The sequence below is a fragment of the Protomyctophum parallelum genome (assembly GCF_964188405.1).
Source record: "Protomyctophum parallelum genome assembly, chromosome: 4".
Lineage (NCBI taxonomy): Eukaryota > Metazoa > Chordata > Actinopteri > Myctophiformes > Myctophidae > Protomyctophum > Protomyctophum parallelum.
This window is the reverse complement of record NC_139700.1, coordinates 13,949,965-13,974,285: the sequence shown is the minus strand read 5'-3', so window position 1 is coordinate 13,974,285 and position 24,321 is coordinate 13,949,965. Positions and strand designations below refer to the sequence as shown.

The window sequence follows — 24,321 nt, the reverse complement described above, 5'->3', positions numbered from 1 at the left end:
CTGGCCCCATGAAGTGAACGGAGTTGTCGTAACTGCTGCTTGGCCTTCCTCCTACAACTCACCTTACCACCTTAGGGTAGATGACAGAAATTGGGCCTGGTCTACCAGATTCACTACACCACAAAGACACATCCATGTACCTGACAAACTACTTCCAAAACGTCAACGCTATCCACAATCACATTACCAGAGGGAGCTCCACTAATCACTTTCAACCCAGATTTGGCTCAAACAAAGGGTTAAATAGTAAGTTTTCCTCCTATGCCACAAAAATGTGGAATGCCCTACTACCAACAGTTGTAAAGGAATGTGAATCCTTACTCTAACCTAAGTTTATATGATGTTTTTGCATATTAGTACTATATATTTTTATGTCATTAAATGTTTTTGATGAATTGAGTACGAAAGACCAAGCACATTTTTAGCGCCACTAGCTAGCCAGATAGGCGGTACAATGAGGTGTCAATAAACAAGGAAGGAAGAGAAGAATCAAAGCGACCAAATCGGTCAAACAAAGATTAAAAATACTTAACGGCTTCCGCGCCACAGGAGATATTCGCAGCGGCATGTATGGGTACTTATACTTCACATAATTATTCAGAAACGCTCACACGAAAAAATGTCGTCAAAGAGCGCAGACAGGCGCTAAACATGTTGTTTATGTTTTATGAATGGCCGCGTACCAGGTGGCATGGTAGTGATGCAACAGGACCCAATGCACTGGGTCGAACAAATGTCAGAAACTTCAGTAGCATTGGGTTCTGCTTGGAGGGCTACCCTGAAACATGACTGTGGATGACGAGCGTCGAGCGTCATATGGCTACCCCTTATTGAACGGTAGCTTACTTTCCTGGGCTTTTATTTTCTTCTCCCAAACAATAAATCAATAGACAGTTAGTTATAGTAGTTACAGTAAGTACACTGTTCAACTTCAATACTACCTGTTTGCTGATTTAAACCCAAGAATTGGCACAGTGAGCTGGATGCAATCCTACCTGGAGGGGAGAGAACAGATGGTGGAGGTGGTGTTCCTCGCTCTGACTTTTGGTGCGTAATCCAATAACAATGAAAACAATCATAACATCAGCATGATCCACGATGAACACCGACACGTCTGTCTCTGCGTGCTATATGTAGAAAATAAAAATAATTAAAATGTATAGTCATGCCACTGCAGTGTACGATCCATCACAGGCTTCATACTGTAGGCCTACTAGTACTGTACATTATGAAATTGAGATTGGTGGCTGGTGCTATTGGTGGACCGATCCGTCTTCAGTTCAGCATGAATTTATTTTCCCCTTCACGTCATCATGTCACGCCGAAAGTAGACTGCTGACACACAATAACAAGTATAAGTTCTCAATACTTTCCTAAATCTACTTCTTCGAACTTTTATTGCTTTTATGGCACAGTATTCCATGGATATTGGCTCTTTGAGTGAATGGTTAAGTGGCTTTTCTTTGTTTGCTTTGAGCCTGAGGTCATCATAGTGTACTGTGATCTGATCAATGTGCAAACCCATGACAACTTCAACACCTTGTTAATGTTAATGTGCCCTGCTACTTCATTTGAGCGTTGACTCCGCCTGTTGATCAAAAGACCATCCTCCCCCCCCCCCCCCTTTTATCTTCCTCATCAGTGTGGTCTGTCTGTGGAGTGTGCAGTGTGGACTTCGAGCAATCCAACGAAAACATTTGGCAGCAGCACGCAGAGCCGTCCTGGGCGGATACTCAGAAGTTTGGTTCATCGCGGCATAGACGTCGTTCTAAGAAGTGGGTCCATATCTCCACCATAAATCCCGCGGTGGTTGACAACGTTTCCACCGTTTCTAAACGTATTTCATGGAATCTTTTGGAGATATCATATACAGTGTGTTCGTATTCGTAATAGAAAGGTAAGAACATTATTTCTCAGTCAATTTTCACATGCCTGAAGGGCGTCACATGTATTTATTTTATTTTATCCATATTTGACTAAATTGGCCGCGGTTTAGTTTGTCACGAGTCGTACGACTATCTGATCGTCTGATAAAGTAAATTGCGAAACGATGTGGCAATGGCATGGTGCTTTCCTGGGAATAACATAAAATGCGCGAGGCATCTTGTGTATCTTATGGCCAGCTCATCTCATTGCATTTCATTGTTTTTACATGTAGCTATTTTGAACAATGTCATGTTGGACGTGATCACGCTCACATCCGTATTCTTCTCAATGTCGCTGCAATTTGCAAGTGTATCTGCAATTTAGCGTAGGCTACCCTTTTGTTGGGTGATCTTGCTTGCAAGATAAGCTACTTGAGATATAAACGTTTTTGCCTAAAGTTAGTGTGCAGTTCGACCTCCGTCAAGTGAGCCTAAATAAAAAATGATCAGCGGACTTCAAAATAAGAACCGTGCAGGCGTGCTCTGTTGATTAATGTTACAAGATTTAATAATACAAACTAGAAAATTACCTCGACATGAAACTAGGAAATTAGAATGAAAACTTAGCTATTGTCTTTTTTGTTTAAATCAAATTAAGGTATAGTCTACAAGACTACATAAGAGAAATGTGACATGGAGGGAGTTTTACCTTGAGGAACAAAGTAAAACTTGATATACAACATATTTTAATAACCAACATTACAATCTCCATATTTAGCGGGGCAGATAACTGAAATAAAAGTTCACTTGTGGATACAAGCACCAAAATTGGCACACATAGGCCTACTCCTTAGGGATTGCTCTTTTGCCCACCATTGTGCCAAATACAATTTCAAGATGGCGGCCATTTTTCAAGATGGCCACCATTGAATATATTATTGTAGAATAAAGAAGGACCCATGGACTCACTGGCTTCCTTTTTTTTTTAAAGATATATCTTTTTGCGGCTTACGCCTTTTATTGGTTTTTGAAGGGACAGACAGTAGGCTGACAGGAAACGGGAGAGAGATGGGGGAAGACATGCAGTAAAGGCCGTGTCGGGCTCGGGAGTCGAACCTGCGGCACACTGCGACTGGATTACCAGTCGGGTGCCCAGACGGTTATGCCACCGCCTGGGCACTCACTGGCTTCCTTGTACCATATATCATAGTCCCGGAATCCTAATATTAGTGAAAAATCATACATAGTGAAAAATGTATGATTTGACACCAAGATCATTCAAATAGGACAAGTCTATGGGTTGTTTTTTTTGCGAAATGCAATATTCAATGGCGGCCGTCTTGAAAAATGGCCCCCATCTTGAATTTTTATTTTGCCCAATGGTTTTATCAAAAGAGCAATCCCTAAGGAGTATGTGTGCCAATTGTGGCGCTTGTATGCGCAAGTGAACGATTCACCTGTAATTTGCATGTTATCTGCCCCGCTAATTTGGCCTGGGAAGACCTAGAGCTCCATAAAGACGACGGAGACATCTAGTGCTTAGATCATGCTAATGCAGAACTCCATATATGGATAGACAACTGGCATCATCATCGTGACAAGCATTATGCCGACCCTATATAAAGAGTGGTTATTAACCTTGATAGTGGAAGGATTATTTCCTCTAATTACAACCTGCGTGTTTCAATGATCAGAGGGTCGATCGTACTGGATATAAATAATATTCTGGCTACTGACTACTTGAAAGGTAAGGAAAAAAGAAAAATCGTTGGCTATGGGTGGATTATTTATGTATTTACTCCAGCAGTAAATTAGTTAAGGTTACATGCGCCGGGCACAACCTTAACTAATTTACTGCGCATTGCGCCCCTCTCACTTGCGAGAGCTTTTGTCCTCACACCTCTCAATATTTGCCATTGACAATGAAAGGAGAAATTAGGTAAAATGTCCGCTAAATCTTGTCCCCACAGGTCTCATATTTGCCTTGACAATGAAAGGAGAAATTAGGTCAAATGTCTGCCAAATATGACGTAAATTTAACCAACCAATCTTCAGTTGTTCATGAGATGATGTATAATGATAAGAGCGCCCCTCACTTCACACAGGTGTGATTTTTGTAGTCCAACATTCTTTTCGAAGGAATATTTGAATACCGGTATGCAATTAGAATATTCAATGACAGCCTTAATAAATATATGCGGGCCTCAGTGCCTCCCATCTATGTTGCACCGCAGATCCAACACAGATAGAGCACCGAAGTCCTGACGTAACTCGCTCATCCCTTCGATTCCCCTGGTTCGCGGAAATAATTTCTCTATGGAGAATAACATGGGGTGATCTTAATATCGTCTACTATAAGCGTTGTGGTCCAAAAATAAACAAGTTTTTTCGGCGTTATTGTCAGGGAGGTGTCTCTGTATCGTTTGCAACAGTCAGTCACTCATATATGATACAGTCTGCTTCTAGCGAAAATGTAACTAATTCAGTACCAGTAACATTAGCGTTTTCTCTCAGTCAGTTGATTCTTCATATCCATATGAGTGAAGCGGCCGGGATGACATGTTCATTTTTCAAACACAGTTCTTATATGAAGCAATCTAAAAATCCTCCTATGGCGATTTCAATGCAACTAAAAAAATACATGAACCTGGGGACTGACGCCCTCTACTGAAAGTGACGTCAGACTTCGGTGCTCTATATGTCTGAGTCATAGTGTTGGAGGGGGCTTTGTCAGAGTACAAAAATCATGTCTCATTCCAGCCAATTTGAATTTGCGTCCTCACCTTCGTCTTCAATGTTTGTTTACACAAACACTCAAACCTGTCAATGGCATTTAATGTTTGTGTTGGGACAATGATGTAAAACTGGCCATTCATTTTCAATGGCATTTAATGTTTGTGTTGTAGGGACAATGTTTGTGTTTACACACACCCTCAAAGCTGACAGAGTGCAAAACATACTCTCTCCCCATGCCTTCGGCCTGGTGGAGACAAAAATATATATCGAGTTGGGAACGATGCAAGTCGGGTGAAGTGTTAATCACTTGCTATAGAGTTGCAGAAAGTACAGTAAGTCTTGAGTATCAGTATCTTCACCAGCATTTGAAGGGTCTGTAGGTCAGCTACAAGGGGGTTGAAGTTCATATGGCTCAGCCAGCATGGAGGGATTTCGTTTATACACCTTACTATTTTGTGAAAGTCGAACGGAACGTGTGAATCTGAGTACTGAGTAAGCGCAAACAAACTTAAGCATTTTATTGCAGAATGCAGACTATCTCTCTTTTAATCAAAATAAAGACTATTGTCTGTGGTGGACAAAATATATTTATATATCAATTTAAAACTGACTAGTAATTGTCAGCATTACTAACAGATGTCTCATGTGTTCTTAGGTCTGGAGCAAAACTGTTGGATCATCATTGTCAAGTCACCACAGCATGAGCAGCCAACCAGGACACAGTGTCATTGACCCAGCAGCCCAAAGCAAGATGCCATTATTTGAAAGTGCCATAGCATTAGCACTCTCAAAGACTGGACATGTGCCCGATTATCTCAAGAATAAGCCTCTGCCTTGTAGTGGGTCCTACTATAGTTGTGACCCCAGAGGAAAAGATGGAGCTGATTTTACATATGCTTGGAGCAACTCAAAGACCACTTTGCTGGAAAGTTCCATGGGCCATCTTCCTGGCATGGAGAAACAAAAGCATATCGTTTACAGACCAGACAACGGCACCTTCTCTACAGAACGAAGTCTTTCTCTTACCCCCCCTTTGCATCACACTCCAAGCAGACATGGTTTTACATATTACACCAGAAGTCCTGAAATCAGCAGTCCCTCAGCAGCTCCACCATTCGCTGTTACAAATAAAACAGTTGGAAGCATGAGCCTACCGGTATCTCCCCCATCTGAAAACTCGGCTCACTTAACTGTCCCCAAACCATATTATGGACATAGCCCCTGCTGTAATGACCTGACTTATATGTTTGGGCAGAGATATAGTATGGGGCAAGGGCAACAGAAAATGCCAAACATGCTCTATGACTGCACTAGTGCCCACTATACGCGCCAATCTCCCATTCTGACACCAGAGACATTAATGCAAAAGAAAGGTCTTCCTGTTGAGTACAATGCGGAGAGATTGGCTTTGAAAGACATTACTGAAGAGCAATACCATAGTTTAAGCCCCAGTAGAGCAAGGACCTTGCCTGTCTATAGCGAGACAAACTATAAGAATTACCCTTGCACCCCGACTCGTACACCCTTTGGTCCTTTTAATGAGCAGAGTCAAAGTTTACAGACCCCTCATAGCCTGCATCCCTCTCACCCTCTCATATACGAGCATATGGCCTCTGTACAGCATCGGATTCCGTCACAAGTTTATCATGACCATTCTTCTATATCCAAATATGGCCAGCTGCCACAGTTCCCTATGTTTTACTACCCACAAGCAAATGCAGAGGTACAGAGTGGGGCTGTCTCTAAAGAGACAGGGCTAAAGCATAGAGAAGATGTTCTTAAACACACATGCTCCAGCCCCCAGGGACATTACATGATTCCCCAGCCTATTTGTAGTGAGGTTTGTACGCCTGGTCCCATAGTCCCACCAAATCACCCCTTTCCTCAAGGTTTTGACCACCTCTGTTATCCAGGGCATAAGATTCATCTGGATCCAAGTCAGATGAGAGTCCCCCTAAAGAGGCTACACATTGTTCCTCCACCTAGCTTGCACTCAAATAACACCTCCCCAGCTAGCCGACATGTGGAGCAACACAGTCCCAGCAAATTTGCAGACAGAGAAAGAGGCTCACCAGCCAATATGCACTTGAAGAGAGTCCCATTTACCAGCTCGCATATGGGCCACCCCAATCCTTCCCCTGCATGTCTGCATAGTGATGAACCCTTGGATTATTCGCGACACAAATCCCAGGGCCATCGGCGTGGGACTCAGATCCACAGAGCTGTCACTTGTAGCCCTAGCCCTGTGCAACAAATCACAGGCTCTTCTGCTATTGTAACGGCTGCTCCACATGGTATAGGAACCTATGATTATAAACGCAACCTGAAGAGGTCGGCCTCAAATACGCCCCCTGCTCACACAAGCCCGTTGCTGAAAATCACAGCAGACAATGGAGATGTGTTCGAAATGGAAGAATTGACAAAACGGCAAAAGATGGAGGTGCAGCGATTAAGAGAGCAGACTACTTATTTTCCAGACTCTCCTCCAATGCCAGTTATTGACAATGTCTTCAGTCTGGCCCCTCACTTGGCGCCCCTGGATGCTTCTGGAGAGTTTCATTCAGACAAAGGAGCAGTGAGAACTTGGCAGTTTTCTGAGTCTGGCGCAGAAAAACCTGAGGATTGCGTCAAAGTGAATGCTACTCGGAGAGATGGACAGAAACCTGTTTGTTTGGTTCAAACAGAAAAGCAGTTTGAAGATTGTGACTGTCCAAATATTCCTGTGAAAAAGATAAAGATAGAGGAAAGAACTGAACAGTACACGGACAGTTCTGAGGAACAGGACACAGACAGTTCTGAGGGAAAACATTTTAATCATTGTAAATTGATCCAGGATTATTGCAAAGAGATAACCGTCAAACAAGAATTGGAAGAGCCTGCTTTATCAGATGTCAAGCCCGTGTTGGTGATTAAGAAATGTGAGCCTGATGAATTTCAAAACAAACCCTTTATATCAGTAAAAAAGGAGCCCTCTGAGAGCACTGAAGGGGATCTGACTGCAGAGATAGAAGTAGCATGCCCTACTCAAGAGAGTAATACAATACTCAAGAGAGTAGTACAGCAAATGCTTATCACTACCTATCCACCAGCTGATCAGGCAACCCCTCTTAGGCCCAAATCCAGAACTCTGCGCCCTCTTAGGCCCAAATCCACAACTCCACCGCTACCTACTGAGAATCGAGTAAAGTTTCAAAACATTCCTCCCCATTGCCTAAAACTGTCCACCGGCAACTACAACATTGTCCTCCCTGACACTCTCTGTCCCAAGACTGTCCGACCCACTCCACTGCCAGATACTCCACTTTATAAGCTAGTAATGACCATGTCCAAACCCAAAAGTGGGCTCCACCAACTTGACTGCCAGGATTTCAAACCTGAGGCCAATCCAGAGCTCAAACTCAAATCTGAGCTCCACAAAGATGTCAGCCAGGACTTCCAACCTGAGGCTAAACCTAAATCTGAGCTCAACAAACTAGTGAGCCAGCATTTCGTAGAACTCCATCATTCCAAACCCAAAAATGGGCTCCACCAACTTGACTGCCAGGATTTCCAACTTGAAGCCAATCCAGAGCTCAAACTCAAATCTGTGCTCCACAAAGATGTCAGCCAGGACTTCCAACCTGAGGCCAAACCTAAATCTGAGCTCAACAAACTAGTGAGCCAGCATTTCTTAGAACTCCATCAATCCAAACCCAAAAGTGGGCTCCACCAACTTGACTGCCAGTTTTTCCAACCTGAAGCCAATCCAGAGCTCAAACTTAAATCTGAGCTCCACAAAGATGTCAGCCACTACTTCCAACCTGAGGCCAAACCTAAATCTGAGCTCAACAAACTAGTGAGCCAGCATTTCTTAGAACTCCATCAATCCAAACCAAAAAGTGGGCTCCACCAACTTGACTGCCAGGATTTCAAACCTGAGGCCAATCCAGAGCTCAGATCTGAGCTCCACAAAGATGTCAGCCAGGACTTCCAACCTGAGGCCAAACCTCAATCTGAGCTCAACAAACTAGTGCGCCAGCATTTCTTAGAACTCCATCAATCCCTTTGCAAGCTGGTGTGTGACCATGTGTCCCTTTCCCCAGAGCAGGAGGTCAAAACCTGGCTCTCTCAACTGGAGTCGACTGTGCCTGTGTCCCCTTCAACTAAAGTCCAAAATGTAACAAATCTCTTAGGGGACAAAGTCAGGAAGGTGTGGCTTAATGAGGAAATCAAGATTGCTCTCCACAAAGTACTCCAGAGGTTGAGAGACTACATCGACCAGAGACAGTGTCCGTTTCCCCATGTGATGCGGACGGGAATGGTCTTCATTCCCATGCTGGTGGTAAAGGAGCTGATGTTCCCTCAGGTCAACGGCAGCTTTATCGATCAGGTCCTGCAGCTGCACAAAGTAGCGCTGCGGCCCACCACACTCTCTGAAGAGAAGATCCTCATACAGCTCCACAAGAGTGCCTGCTCCTCCAAGCTCAGGAGACTGCTGTCCCTCAAGTATCTGCCAGACATCTATGCCGATGTGATCAACCTCTATTACCATGCCTGTGTCTGCAAACATTTGGGTATGTACCGCATGGATTTTGTTGTTGAATGACTGAGGTACCAATTTACCATATTCACACAGTGGCCATGTTGAGCTTGCATCATACCTCAATTATGTGATGTTGCAACAAAATTGTGATTATGGTCAGAGTACAATCCCAGGGAAAATCAAGCGAGGCCATATCAAGAAAAACCTTTTGGGGCTACTGTATAGTGTATATACTATACTTTTTCATGATTCCATAGTTCTGAGAACGGCTAATAACTACGGCTAATAACTTCAATTTCCAGCTGTGCACTGTCTATTTAGCGTTGTTCGGTGCGGATCTTAACTGTGGTCAACACGGCCAAAGTGTACTACCCTTTTGGGGAGAAGTGAAACTTAGAAGTAAAAGTAGGCTACTCATTATGTAGAATGTCCCAAATGTATAAAAATCTTTTGAAAATAACAGATCTCCCCAAGATCACAATGTGTCGCATTGCGGCCCATGTGAGCTTGTAGATCAGCTATTCAAATGCCTGGAATCTATATAGGGCTATTGTATGTAAGTTTTGTAATAATAATCTAAATCTACAAATTAACTAAAGTTTTCAAATAAATGTAATGGAGTAAAAGTAGGCTACAATTTTGGGATTTGTAAAAGTATTGGTATTGAAAAAAATTCAAGTAAAGGTGGTTGCACACTGGACGTTTTTGGAGAAACTCTGCTCTGTGTGCAGGGACCTTATGACCTCCTTGCACGCATCCGCCTGGGTGACGGCAGACTTCTGGACAAGCGCTGGCATGGGGGGGTTAGATCAACATATGGAATGAATTCTGTACTGGCCATATATGGAGCATGTCTTGAGTGTACAGGGTTTGATGAGGTCAGGTCGGATCAACATAATAGAATGTCAGAACAGGGCAACTCCATATATGGAGATATAAGGGTGGCAGCAAGGGCAGTGTCTTGAGTGTACAGGGTTTGATGAGGGCCCAGCATTAGGGCCGGGCCTTAATCTTCGGGCCTGTTGAATGGACGGGTATCAGTCAAAAGGGAGACATCGAACTCGAAGTGGACGGATAGGTGGAGAAGGATCAACATATGGAATGTCAGAACAGGTCAGCTCCAAATATAGATATCTAATGGTTTGAGGTCAGATGTAGTGTTGCTGGCCGGCTCCATATATGCAGATCTAGGTGATGATCCAGTCTTCTCCATGTATGCATATCCAGGGTTTGATGAGGTCAGTGTCGTGATCTTCATACATGTATATGGAGATTGCCATGTGATGTCACGAGGTGTGTACTGATAACTATATATGGAGGCGTGACGCTGAGTGACTGACTGACGGGATATGCAGGTTTTCATAGTAAACTGTATATCTCAACAAATACCTCAAAATTGTAGGCCTACTTAAGTAAGCCTACAATACTTAAGTAAATGTACTTCACCATTGCAAATACACTGCAATTAATTATCTTTGCAAGTTTTCATTTTTATTTATTTATTTTTGCATTTATTTATTTATTAATTATTAAATTATTTATTTATTTTTAGATATGGCAGTTTTAGCCCTTCATAGTAGATCAGCTATTTTTGCTATTATTTGAATTGAAATCCTGAATTATATTTTTCTATTTTCCATTGGAATCCTGAAAAGTAAAATTTTTATTTACAGTAATTTCAAACGCCTTTAATTATAGTTATGTTAACTTTATAAACTAAATACAAATACATTGCACATTAAAAATGACTAACATTTTAAAGGGATTGTGACATTTAAAACACATTTTTGTAGATTTTTTGGCTTTTTTGGCTTTTCTTGACACAAAAAAACCGAAGTTTGAACATTCAGTGTATTCTCTGCTGTCTGGACTCTTGTGAATAATTATGCAAAAATGTCTCATCTGGTTGGACGGCAGAGATATACGTAGATCTCCGCTAAAACTCCGCCCCCTCCCCTCTGCTCCCTGCCTAGTGCCTACCCTCTCTTCTCCGCTTCCTCATTGTCGACCGCGACTTTGTTTCTTTGTAATACTTACTAATAATGGCTTCTAGAGAAAAATCAATCTGCTCTGTTGTTGGCTGTGTCAATCAACACAAGTCCTTACACTGGATACCAACTGGCCTAGATGACTCTTTTATTTTTGACGACGTTCCTACCAAGTTGTCAAAGTAGCACATCTTGGGTTGACAGGAAAGGGGGAATTACAGGCTAAAATAATGTGTTTTTCCATGGCTTCTCAGGATGAACTTTACACATGCACAAAAACTCGTGTCAAGAAATACTGGAGTGGAGTTGAGTGTTCAAACTTTTTAGACACGTTTGAAGGACCATGGCCAAGACTTTTAATGTTTTGAAAATGATGTTATAAATCATGTCATAATACCTTTAATACTACTCATTAAGCTACTAATTAGTAATTAAAGCGGGTCATGTTTGCAAATCAATACTATATCAGTATTCTGATATTAACCTGAGGGCCACATTGAGTGAAGGTGGGGGCTTATGTGGCTCCCGGGCCGCCAGTTGCCCATGTATGCTCTAAGGTTTGTCACAGGATGCAGGTGTCTCGCTCACCATTGTACCTTGTATGCCAAAGTTGGGTGGTCTTATTTGGCTCACTGAGTCACTGGTGGTAACTTATTAATAAATCCATCCTTGGTTTGCTTCCCTCTTACCTTGTAGTGGGTATATTAAACACAAAACCACCAGTAACTACAGTTCAAGTTAGTCAGACTGATTTACTAAACCTCAGTCTTAACCGTCCACGTTGGTCACTGACCCTATTCTGGACCTCAGTTCTTTCAGCACACGTCTAAACTTCATCCTCAACCGTCAGCAGCCAGTAGCACCTAATATAGGGATTTAGGCGCTACACTCAGTCTTAACCGTCCACGTAGGTCACTGACCCTAACCTCAGTCTTAACCGGCCACGTAGGTCGCTAACCCTAACCTCAGTCCCGGCCACGTAGGTCGGACTAACGGGAGGTCAGACTTATGGGCAGTCCCCGCTCAGGCGAACCCTTGCTACTTAGTTTTCCTATGTTCGAACTGAACGTGGCAAACACGCCTTCATGTCGCTGCCCCTGCAGCCTGGAATCACTTATATTTTATAGGTTTTATTAGAGAAAGTAAATAATAAATAAATCGCCATAAAACTTTGTACAGAAATGCATATTTAGCCACTTGTTCGAATGCCCCCACTTACGCCCCCACTTACGCCTATAGCCCAAATTTGGGCACGAACAAGAGCTCTCCAGACATCCCGGTCCTGGGCCATCTTCTCCAGCTGCCCCCATGTGTGGCCAGATCTCTTCACATCTGCATCCAGGTCACGGCGCCAGGTGTTTCGTGGTCTGCCTCTCTTCCTTCTCCCTTGTGGGTTCCAGAACAGGGCATATCTTGTGATGCTAGATGCAGGCTTTCGAAGAGTGTGGCCGATCCATCGCCAGCGCCTTTGGATGATTTCTTCCTCCACCGGGTGTTGACTTGTTCGCTGCCACAGTTCCCGGTTACTGATTTTATTTGGCCAGCGTATTCGGAGGATTCTTCTGAGGCAGGTGTTTATGAATGTCTGGATTCTTGTCATGGTGTTTAAAGTTGTTCTCCAGGTTTCTGCTCCGTACAGCAGGACCGGCTTCACCATAGAATTAAAAATCCTGATCTTTGTGTTCATGGGAAGATCTGAGGCTCCCCAAACATTCTTCAGCTGAAAGCTGCTCTTGCCTTGCCAATCCTGACTTTTACGTTGGCATCTGTTCTGCCCTGTTTATCGACAACACTGCCTAGATAGGTGAAGCTCTCCACCTCCTCTGCTTCACCTTCTAGTTTTATGGGGGTAACGGGGGTAACGCTGTCTGTATTTATTTTGAGGATCTTGCTCTTTCCTCTGTGGATGGTGAGGCCAAGGCGTGTTGAGTTTGATGATACTATGTTGGTTTTCTCTTGCATTTGGTGGCGAGTGTGGGAAAGAAAGGCCAGGTCATCAGCAAAATCAAGGTCATCTAACTGTGTCCAAGGTGTCCACTGGATGCCATTTCTTTTCTGCGCTGTGAATGCCCCCACTCCCCTGCCAAAAATAGCTAAAATGAGAAAAGAATGCAGCAAATGAGAAAAATGTAACACTCATCTTTTACTTTCTCTAATAAAAATGGTAAAATGGTGCATTTATATAGCGCCTTTATCCAAGCCGCTTTACATAGATTATGCATTACATTCACCCATTCATACACCGATTGCGGCGGAAGCCATGCAATGTACCAACCAGCACATTGGGAGTAATTTGGGGTTCAGTGTCTTGCCCAAGGACACTTCGACATGTAGACAGGAGGAGCAGGGATTCGAACCGCCGACCCATGGATCATTGGACGACCTGCTCTACCTCTTGAGCCACAGTCGCCCCATAACAACCTAAAACATGAACCTTGGTTGAAAAAAACAAAATTTGTCCTTTAAGTATGACATTTGGAGAGTATTCAAACCACCTCAGTTTAAGCTGCGACATCCCAAAGTGGGCCAATACCAATTGTGCAAGAACGGGCTGTGATTGGCCAGTGCACTTGTACAAGGACATGCTGTGATTGGCCAGTAGCCACTTTGAGTGGCAGTTGGGGCAAACGCCTACCCCAAAACATAATTTACGATTCTGTGCTTATCGGGACGCAAATCGAACGGTGCTGAGTCGGCTCAGTCGAACTTTGCACTGTTGGCACGTCAACTTGCTCGCTTTAGCTCGCTCAGTGGTGCCTCACGTGGCTCAAATTAGTTTAAGACAGAGCGCCTCCGTCACAGTCTTTATTAGCCCATAAAATAGTTTGCAGTTGTTGTAGGCCAGAGGCACTTCCGCGTTGCGCACAGAAGCCGTTATAAGCACAAGCGAGCGGTTTAGGCTTTAAAATGTCACGTCTGAGCCGAGAAGCTTGAAACACCACCCTGGGCCTTACTTACTTATGTCTATCGCTCCATTTCATGGAGCATAGGCCATTGACTACAGTTCGCCAGAGTCCTCTATCCTGGGTCGCCTTTTCCAGCTGTTTCCATGTCAGTCCACACTGCTTGATGTCAGTATCAAGTTCCCTGCGCCAGGTGTTCTTCGGCCTCCCTCTCTTTCTTGTGCCTTGCGGGTTCCCTGGGCCAGGTGATAACTTAATACATTTGACTTTGGGAGCTTGATTCAGTTTGCAGATTATATATTTCTACAGCAAATCTGTAAATGTCACTGCTTCATCCGTCCCTTTGATAATACAATACTATTTGAGAACTTGTTTGTCAAGTAGGACACACATGGCCATTTTTGAAACTAGCTCCTCACCACTCGCCCTACACACTTCCACTCGGTTTGAGCATGGATATATAAATAATAGAGACGCAATGCAATGAAGGGGATGGGAGGGGAATTTCCGGTGCCGTCTCTATTATTTATATATCTATGCTCAAACCAAGTGGAAGTGTGTAGGACGAGTGGCGAGGAGCTAGTTTCAAAAAGGGGGATTGGCTGGGTTTCTCAAAGAGTTGTGGTGTAAGAGTTGTAGTGCTGCACATGCTCAGTTGCTCCTCTATGCCGCACACAGAAGCCTGTGAACATAGAAATGTCGTGCATAGATGTGCCACGCAATGGTAGGCCTGGTATAGGGCTTGAGGCCTGGTATGGTAGGCCTCAGGTCTACCATTCTGAAATTTAATTTAATAACATTTGGACAGCTGACAGTAGGCTCTCTTTAATCTTAAAAAATAATAATATATATATATATACACACACACACACACACACACACACACACATTGGTTTTTGTCTTGTTTTATGTTTTCCTTTTGTTTGTTCTTTGTTTTGTTTTTTTCTGTTGTATTTTCATACATGCTTTTTTGAATATTAAAAGGGCAGGCATTATAAGCTGAGGCTTCTGCCAACACTCCCTTTTGGTCAACAAAAAAACATACCAAACCATACCAGGCCAGCCTGGGGCCCGTTCCACGAAACTTGGATTAGAGATTAAGCCGGGCTTTAACACATATCCTGGCTTAATATATCCTGGATCAGTGATTAACCGGTTTCATGAAAGCTGGTTGATCTTGCCAGATTAATTTAACCAGTTAACCTGGATATGTTGAGGCTTGATTCGGTTTCATGAAAGTGATGCTACATTAGTTACCATGGAAACTAATGCTTTGGACTTGTCTTTACTGTTCATTAAGCAGTCAAACTGATCACAAACCAATGATGTTTTCCAGATTTATTCAATTATTATGGGTTTATGTTGCCTTATTTGGTCTGCATTAAAGGACTAATTTAAGCACTATATAAAATCAAATAACCAAAATATATAGGCTGCACAACATCATGACAACTTGTGAGCTTGTAGATCAGCTGCTTTTGGTGAATGTTCCCCATGAATAGGTTTGCTGTCGTGCAAGTGCAGTGCACGGTTAAGAAGAATTATTATATTATATATATATATATATATATTTTTTTTTTTGTAAAAGTGAAAACCACTAAATATTACCATTACTCATTGTTTTACAACATGTTACCATTGCAACGTTTCACCCACTACTAGTCCTACATACTTACACCTAGAAACCCCATTCAAACCTATTTAGGTTCATCCTACGGTGGACATGCATGTGTGCCTGAAAAGGAATCTTTGAAATGTTTCATAGTTTTAGAAATATAGTGCTTTCAAATTTGAGACATTTATAGGCAGATAGTGGCACTTCAAAAAAATCACTTTCACCTAGAAACTCCATTCACACTTTGTAAAATTCAGCTTACTGTGGAGACACATGCTGGAACTTTTTACTTTGAAATGTTTTGTAGTTTCTGAGTTATTTAACTTAAACGCCCAATGCATTCTCAATGGCAATAGCACAAACTTTGGCATGCTACATGAACCCATGACCCTCACCAGTCTGGCCCCTGTCTGGACAACAACCCCCTTCCCCAAAGGTAGCTCCCTCAGAGGAGGGAGTTATGGCCAAATATCACAATGCGACAATATCATTATGCTTACAATATTAAGAATTCTATTTTAAGTTAATAGTAGTGGTAAAATGTAAACTATATTTTTGGGGTAGTTAATCATTCAGTCTATCCACTATTGAGAGTATGTTCTCTCTTTAATTACAGCAGCAGTATTTATTTTAGAAGCTTAAGTCCTTGTATCAGTAAGTCTTGAATAGATTAGTAAAGATAATGAGATAGATAGATGGTATGGTAGGCCTCAGGCCTGGTATGGTAGGCCTCAGGCCTGAGGCCTGTTATGGTAGGCCTCAGGTATTCAAGTTCAAGTTTATTGGTCATTTAAAATAAACACACCTTATACAATGTATTCGGTTTTTTGTTGACCAAAAGGGAGTGTTGGCAGAAGCCTCAGCTTATAATGCCTTTTAATATTAAAAAAGCTATAAAGTATGAAAATGCAACAGAAAAAACCCAAACAAAGAACAAACAAAAGCAAAACAAGACAAAACATAACAAAACAAAAAACAAGACAAAAAACAAGACAAAAACTAAAACATACAGACAAACAAAACGGAAAAGGACAAAAAAACAAAAAAAAATAATAATGATAATAATAAACGCAAAAGGAGGAAGGAAGTATTTTGGTTATTCTTGTATGATATCAATCCACTTTATAATTGTCTATCATATTGTTTTTAAGAGTGTGTGTGTGTGTGTGTGTGTGTGTGTGTGTGTGTGTGTGTGTGTATATATATATATATATATATATATATTAGTAAAGAGAGCCTACTGTCCAGCAGTCCAAATGTTATTAAATTACATTTCAGAATGGTAGACCTGAGGCCTACCATTGCGTGGCACATCTATGCACGAAATGTCTATGTTCACAGGCTTCTGTGTGCGGCCTAGAGGAGCAACTGAGCATGTGCAGCACTACAACTCTTACACCACAACTCTTTGAGAAACCCAGCCATTAACAGTGCCATTCCTGTGAATGTTGTCACGTGCTACCATATGTTTCTCCTCTTCATCATTGTGAAATCAAAATAAAGTGTGGTTTTGCATTATGACAAGGTCTTAATCAGCTTGCTGAAGTTACTGAACTTGGGCGTGTTTATCAAGGTGAAAAGTAAGCATACTATATAGATATTGGACTTGTATCAGAGAAACACTGTGAAGAGAAGCACGTGGGCACACACAAAAAAGACAAACTTGATTCTTCAAAGAAATTTGAGCTGGGTAATGGGTATTGCCAAAGTTTCCACTGGTACAAAGTTATCATGATGGGTCACTGCTGCAATACATAACAGTCAGTAACAGGTCAACATTGCAGATTGTTTGCAAATATAGTATATACTAGTATAACCTAAAGAACATTTTAGGCCTATATTTGGAATATTTATTTGTTTAGGACAAGATGAGATTTCAAATTGACTGTTAGGTTTCCCCCCTCCTTTCCATTCGTTTAATTCTTTGGGCTGGATTATTATGAATTCTTGATATGTCTCCTTCACTTCTGACCCTGAGTATTATGATACAAAGACAGTTGAAGGGGAGCCAACACAAGTTTATTTTTAGTAATATGTTTTGCTGAGGTTGAAATTGTAAAGTGGTATCCAGACTGTAAACAACACCATGGTGCCAACTAATTCCTTAGTCTAGTTCTGGTCTTCACGGTAGACGGCATGATCAAAACAGAACTGTATCATTTGTTTACAAATGAGCCACTCATTTTTTCACCTTTTTTCACGTTACTGTTCCATTTACTGTATGTGACATCACATAGAGAACTTTCATTGCTTGGAGAGACAGATGCTTATCTACCAAATTCATGGCTGTTAAATCATGATCTGGATTATGGAAGGGATGACACTTCAGAAATCTAGTTGTGATTTACTGAAGAGACATGACTGCTGGGAGCTCTGGCATTTCCTGCCTTCTGAACCAGATTTGGAGAAAGACCCGTTTTTGAGTATTGCTTATTGTAGCCTCCTCACACACGCACACACTTGCTTACTTCACACACACACACGCACACGCACACACACTTTCACAACATTGTTACAAAAGGATATCACATGATGGCTTGCCCTTGAATAGACTGTGAATATGCTTTCTGCGATCTTGGTGCTGTTCGAGGCAATAAATATTCAAATCCATTTATTTTTTACAGAATCGACCTCAGCCGATGCCCAAAAGAGAGCCCAGGTATATCTGTCTGTTTTGTGTTGTACCTCGGTTTATACTATTCTTCACCATTTATAATAACTCCAGCAGTGTTTCTGCTAGCAATACTATAACCAATCAGAATTGACAAGTGACTCCAGACATTATGAAGACTAAAACTTAAGTTTGTCATTTGGGGTAGGCCTACCTGTTGGCTAAGCTAGTTAGTGGACCATGTGCTCCTTGTGAGCCGTGAGGACCCGAGTTTGTCTTCCTGTCTTGCATGTCTCCTCTCTCTGTCCTTGGCTTCCTGTATACACTCTAGTCTACACGCCATCTAATAATAGATAATGCATAGATATGCAGAAGAAATAACTTGAAATTAATTGGTGGGGCCTGGTCACGAATGGTTGTAACCATTGGGCTCGTGTCACTTATTTCCGGAGGAAGGAACTGACAGCCTGCATGAGAAAGGGCTCATTCTGTGCCGGGGGGGGGGGGGGCACACTAACAAAGCAGTGTGAATTGGAACTACTGGTTTCTACTCTGTTCCTTCTTTCTAAACCTTAAACTCCCTTTCTACTTTGATCCTTCTTTCTAAACCAACTTAACCAAGTGTCCATAGTGTCCCTTCACAATTTCTCTAACTGGACTGCATTAATCAAATTGCTATTTCCGTTCACCGCTGAAGCTTTTGTTTCACATGGTTTGGGAGTTTGGGACATTTGACCCTGTTTTATTGTTGTCTCACTTCTGTTCCATCCCAACCTAATGGCATCCCTTGTAGAAAACGTCCTTTCTCAGGCCGAAATACTACGTTCTTTTCTGTCACCGTTTCTAGGGTGAGAGGTTCATGCTGTATATTTACTAAGTCCACTGAGGTTAATGGAGAGATACATTTGCCATTTGTTTACTTAATGCGGGTTGTGGAAACACTGTTGAATCAGCCTTTTGTCATAGAATTAGGAAACAACAGACATTGAGACTGGTAGTTGCTCTTTGCTTCAAATGTCTGTAGCGGTAACCCATTCTGAACGGGAACCCATTTTGGTGTTATAGCACTATGTTATGCTTTAGCTATTGAAAAATAGCAGATCTACAAGCTCAGCGCTACGAGCTTGTAGGTCTGCTATTTTTGTAAAATCGAAGAACGACTGACATTTTTTTTAGAATCTGATCTCAGGTCAGAATGGGTTAAGGTAGAGTAAAACAATGTCAGAACTGTGCTCTCATCTTTCAGATAATTCAGTGGTTTTCAACCCTTTTCATATCAATGTCATTATTGGTTCTGCATTTGACCACCATTTGATGACATTTTAGCCTCTCAGACCCAAAACTAAAGGATACTCTGTTGTCGTTGGATACAATTTTGTCCACGATTCCATGCTGTATTGATGTGGGTACCATTAGGAGAGATAACAGGCAAACGTTGATCAACAATTCTTCTACATTCTCTAATTGTGCAGATTTCTTGTAAATTAATTAATGCAGTTTCATTTTACTCTCAAGAGTTAAAGATCTATGAGGGTCCATATGGTTACCAACTCTCCATCATCTAGCTGGGGACCACCTGGAACCCCCTCAAGGACCACTGGTGATCCCTGGACCACTGGTTGAAAACCACTGAGCTAACTTCTATTGTCTATTTCTCCCCCCAAAACCTTCACCACTGCTTCTTTGGTTTGTGTTTCTATTCTTTGGCAGAACATTTTAAGAGAATCTGAAAACCTTTTTACCCCACCTTACTATACCGATTTATTTTACACCTTTATCCTTGTGTAATGTGATTTTCAACTGCTAATGGTCTCATGCTCTGTGTTGCAGGAGTAGAACTGGATGATGCCACCAACAGAGAGCAGGATAAAGGCTCTGTGGAGGCTTGCACCTCTTGGAGTCTATCCTCAGACGCTGGACCTGCCTCGCAACCCTTTAGTCTAGAACCACAGAGATTTCAGAAGGAACCCGGGGAAAAATCCCTCTTGAACAAGTGTAAAGCAAAAGGCAGAGTTAAGAGGAGCTCTAAGTGCACATTTTTGGACGAGAGGACTTCATCATCGGAAGATGAAGTGGAATCCACAAAGCTAACTAGAGATGGGTGTATCACGCTTCAAGGGGAAGAATCTTTGGAGTCATGGACACGGCCTTTAACCCCAAATGAGCTCGTCTCGCCTACAAGTAACACAGAAACAGAAGGAATATCCTCCACGCTTTATTTTAGCGAGCCTTCATGTTTGACCAAGTCTCAGACGAGATCCAAGAAGCATTCAGGCATGATTCTCAAACTCCGGAGGGTGCTGTTCAACAAAGGCCACGGCGGCATAAAGTCCCAATACCAAAGAGTCGCTAACTTGGGGGAACCTTCTCAACATTCCTTTTCAGAGGACGCCAGAGAGAGGGGTAATGGGAACTTCTTAAGAAGGATTTCGTCCAAGGTCACCCACAGGTGGCATAGAACAGCAGGCGTTTCTCATACTCTGCGACCCCTTTCCAGCTCCTCTAAAAGACGACGCACATCTCTCCTTAAGATCAAATATTGCCCATATCTGTCTGCTTGCCACAGCGCTGAGCACAGGAGGCGATGGGTCCTCCGCTCGTCTGTCCAGAGGGCTCGGTGGGCCATGAAACTCTATCCGGACCTAGTGGGAAAGAGGATTCGCCACCTGTATGAGGAAGACGACAAGTCTGAAGTGTGGTACAGAGGAGAGGTGGTGCGTATCCACGAGACTCACCCCGACCCACTGAAAACTGTGTTTGAGGTCCGGTATGACAGCGAGCCAGATTGGCAGTACTACCTGGAGCTATTGTTGGACTATACAAAAGGCTGGCTCAAAATAGATGGTTGAATTTTCATGTGTTTTTTTTGTGTCTGACTTTGACTAATGATTTGCATTAGTGTTTTTTCCACTGTGTTTGTCTTCTTACATTAGTCTGTTAAGCGTGTGACGAATTAAATTCCCTCACCTGACAGGAATGAAGTAAAACAGGAAGTTGAGCATTGTTGTAGTTAAAACAAAGGTAGTCTGTCAGTTGGGAACTATTAGCATTTTATTGTTGCCAAACTAGATGATTGTTTAAATGTTTTCATTGAACCGTTGAAATTAAGTTATTTCATAATTCATATACATCGGTATAGTTATAACATGAGAAAAGTTCACTATTTTATTATACTGTGTGTGTGTGTGTGTGTGTGTGTGTGTGTGTGTGTGTGCACCTATACATACATATTTGTGTCATTAAAGCCATCGTGTGCGATATGTCGGCCCTACTTATAAACAACAGGAATTCTGCCAGCAAGGCACATGCACACATTGGTCTGTGACATAGTTTCTCAGTCATGAAGTCTTAATATAGCACTTGCCTTGCACTATGTAATGTATTGCACAACACAGTTTTCATACTTTTTTTAAAGTGAGACACAGGTCTAGGCCTTGCATGGTTTGTTGTTGTTTCGTATCCTTCATATTCCTGTGGCAAAGAATGATCCTTGATCAAATCCAAATTAGACTTGTGTTAATGTGTGATTGAAGTCAGACTTGCGTTACTATACCTCTGGGAAAAAAAAGCTGTTGTCAATCACTGAGAGACTCCTGTTCCGGGTGTTTCTTGTTTCTCTCACTGTGAATCTTAAAGCTTTCACCTAAAATTGTACTGCAATTAAATTTTTTTGTATGTTTCTCTTTTTATACTTGCATTTTTGCAGATGGAATTGATAGATGTGAGAACATCTTCGACTGTAATTTTCTTTTACTTTATAAATATTTGTATGCTTTTCCACTTTGTCTCGTCTCTTCTTTTTGCATCAGGGCTATAGACTACTGAAAAGGATTAAGAAATTTCATTTAAGACTTGTATGATACACATTACACATACTCACTCATATGATATGACATTGAGCAGATGCTCTTATCCAGAACGATTAACAAATCAGATTAGAGCAGTGATGGAAGGTAAAAGTATAAATTCCAAATTTCAATACTTTTACTGCACTACATCTCAGAGGAAAATATTGTACTTTTACTCCACTACGCTTATTTGAAGTTACTGGTTTCTTTGTAGATTTTGATGATTACAAAACATACATTAATTTTATTATTTTGTATATTTTGGTAACATGATAGCTGGGCACCAAGGAAGAGTTGAAACCTGTTAGATTATTTTTATTTAAATTATTAAGTAATGTGACAGTATCTCTCTCCTAGAGAGAAAGTATATCTTAAGACAATTAAGGTCTAATATTTCTATGATTGAAGGATAAAACTAAGTCTGATAATGGCGTACTCGTACAAGGTTTCTTCGACTATGCATGCTCCTCTTGGTACCACAGCACCTCAAAGGCCCTTAAAACAAGGCTCCAGACTTCCCAAAACAAACTGGTCAGGCTACTACTTGGCCTCACTCCCCAAACCCACCTAACCCCTGCCCACTTTGACAGGTTGGAATGGCGAATGGCTTAGGATTGGACAGAGTACAGCATCTTGCAATGGGTCTGGTCCACAGGATTCGCTACACCACCAACATACCCATTAGGCCTACCTGTCTAAATAGTTCCTTAATGTCAACAAAGTTCACACCCACAACACCAGAGGGAGTTCAACAAACCATGTTCAACCCAGATTCTGCAAAAACAAGGGACTAATTTTTTTTCGCTCCTATGCCACCAAAATGTGGAACGCCCTACCAACAGCCATTGAGACATGCAAATCCCTTGACTCCTTCAAAACCGCTCTCAAAGGGCACCTACGGACGGCTGCAATTCGAAACTGGCCCCCGTAAAATTGAATACTGTATATGTTTCCTTTCCCTTTTTTACCTCACATGATTTCTTTTTTATATAGAAGTGTATATTTATTCGTCTCTAAGTGTTCTGATGAATTGAAAAAGGTGGACCCTGTAAGTAATGCTTTATCAGTGTGTCGTCCACAGTAACTTTGCATTGAGTTGTGCTTTCATGTGAAATGTACCCATTCTGCAAACTGTTAATACATCAATCAATCAATGTCGTGCATGTTCACATCATTTCTTTATAAGACCATTTTTCATTTTACATTTTGGACAAAAAATAGACAATTTTACATAGACGTGCCCAGATGTTCCTAGTGCCTGTATCCTATATTTTGATGCCAATACTTTAGTACTTTTTGAATACCAGATTTTTACTTGTAAGAGTATAACCATATTGTAAGTAGAAACTCAAATATGAGTACCGGTAGTTCATAAACTATTGAAGCATGAACCCTAGTCAACAAATGCAAGGTAAATGATGGTCCCATGAGTATGAGTAAGTGTAAAGAAAACAATGGTGCCTCAAAGAAATTAGGATACCAGGAAAATCTCAAACATAGCATCTGTCTAAACCAGTGTTTCTCAACCTTTTTGGGCCAGTGGGACCCCCCGCCCACACCCAATTAAAATATAAGCATTTTATTTTATTGTGTATTGCTGACATTCCTGTCACACAGTAGTGCTGTGAGAGGATGTCAGGCTCTGTCACAGTCCTGACATGACACTGACCATGATATGGACATGTGACCATGATACTGACATGATACTAACCGTGGTAATGACATGATACGACATTTGACTGCAGAGTTAAATGTCTAGCATGACCTGTCACCTGAAGAAAATGTACACTTCAATATATTAAATTACCGCCCCCATTGAGAAACACTATAGTCTTAACAAAATGCTATCTAAAGAAATTATTTATTTGTTAACAAATAAGTGTTTTATTCTTTGACAGATATGTACATAAAGTTTAGTCAAAAAGGACAACATACAGTATATTTGCATAGAAAGATAAGATGCAGTATATCTTCTATCAAAATCGGTTACAAGAAGGAGAAACAGAAACTAGCAACTATGCAAAAAGGTGAGAATGGGTTCAAGGAATAAGGAGTTCCCGTGGGTAAGGTGGATTCTGAAGAAGTGACTGAGTATACATTACAATACGCGCACACTCTCTTTACACACAATCTGCTGTTTGTCTCCCCATAGGATCCTACACTGCCACTCAAACAGGCCTCTTGCAGAGTAGGATCCTATGGGGAATGGGATACACAGAACTCCCGCAGGTAC

The 24,321-nt window shown here is 41.7% G+C and overlaps 1 protein-coding gene across 2 annotated transcripts; it reads left to right on the top strand.

Annotated features, from left to right (window-relative positions):
• The first annotated feature begins 1,716 nt into the window (after positions 1 to 1,716).
• On the top strand, positions 1,717 to 22,016 carry cUnh15orf39 (chromosome Un C15orf39 homolog). Of its 2 annotated transcripts, none has more exons than XM_083763469.1 (4): positions 1,717 to 1,897; positions 5,257 to 9,154; positions 18,254 to 18,288; positions 20,071 to 22,016. In XM_083763469.1, the coding sequence occupies exons 2-4, from the start codon at positions 5,302 to 5,304 to the stop codon at positions 20,074 to 20,076; spliced, it is 3,894 nt and encodes a 1,297-aa protein (XP_083619595.1). In that variant the 5' UTR covers positions 1,717 to 1,897; positions 5,257 to 5,301; the 3' UTR covers positions 20,077 to 22,016. The 2 variants fall into 2 exon arrangements, with proteins under 2 accessions (XP_083619595.1, XP_083619596.1); XM_083763470.1 differs by lacking the exon at positions 20,071 to 22,016 and adding an exon at positions 19,756 to 19,921.
• Positions 22,017 to 24,321: the final 2,305 nt, after the last annotated feature.

Coding starts and splice junctions, on each gene's coding strand:
- cUnh15orf39 (XM_083763469.1), top strand. CDS start 5,302: ATGAGCAGCCAACCAGGACACAGTGTCATTGACCCAGCAGCCCAAAGC. Junction 9,155..18,253: donor CTGTGTCTGCAAACATTTGG/GTATGTACCGCA, acceptor TATTTTTTACAG/AATCGACCTCAGCCGATGCC.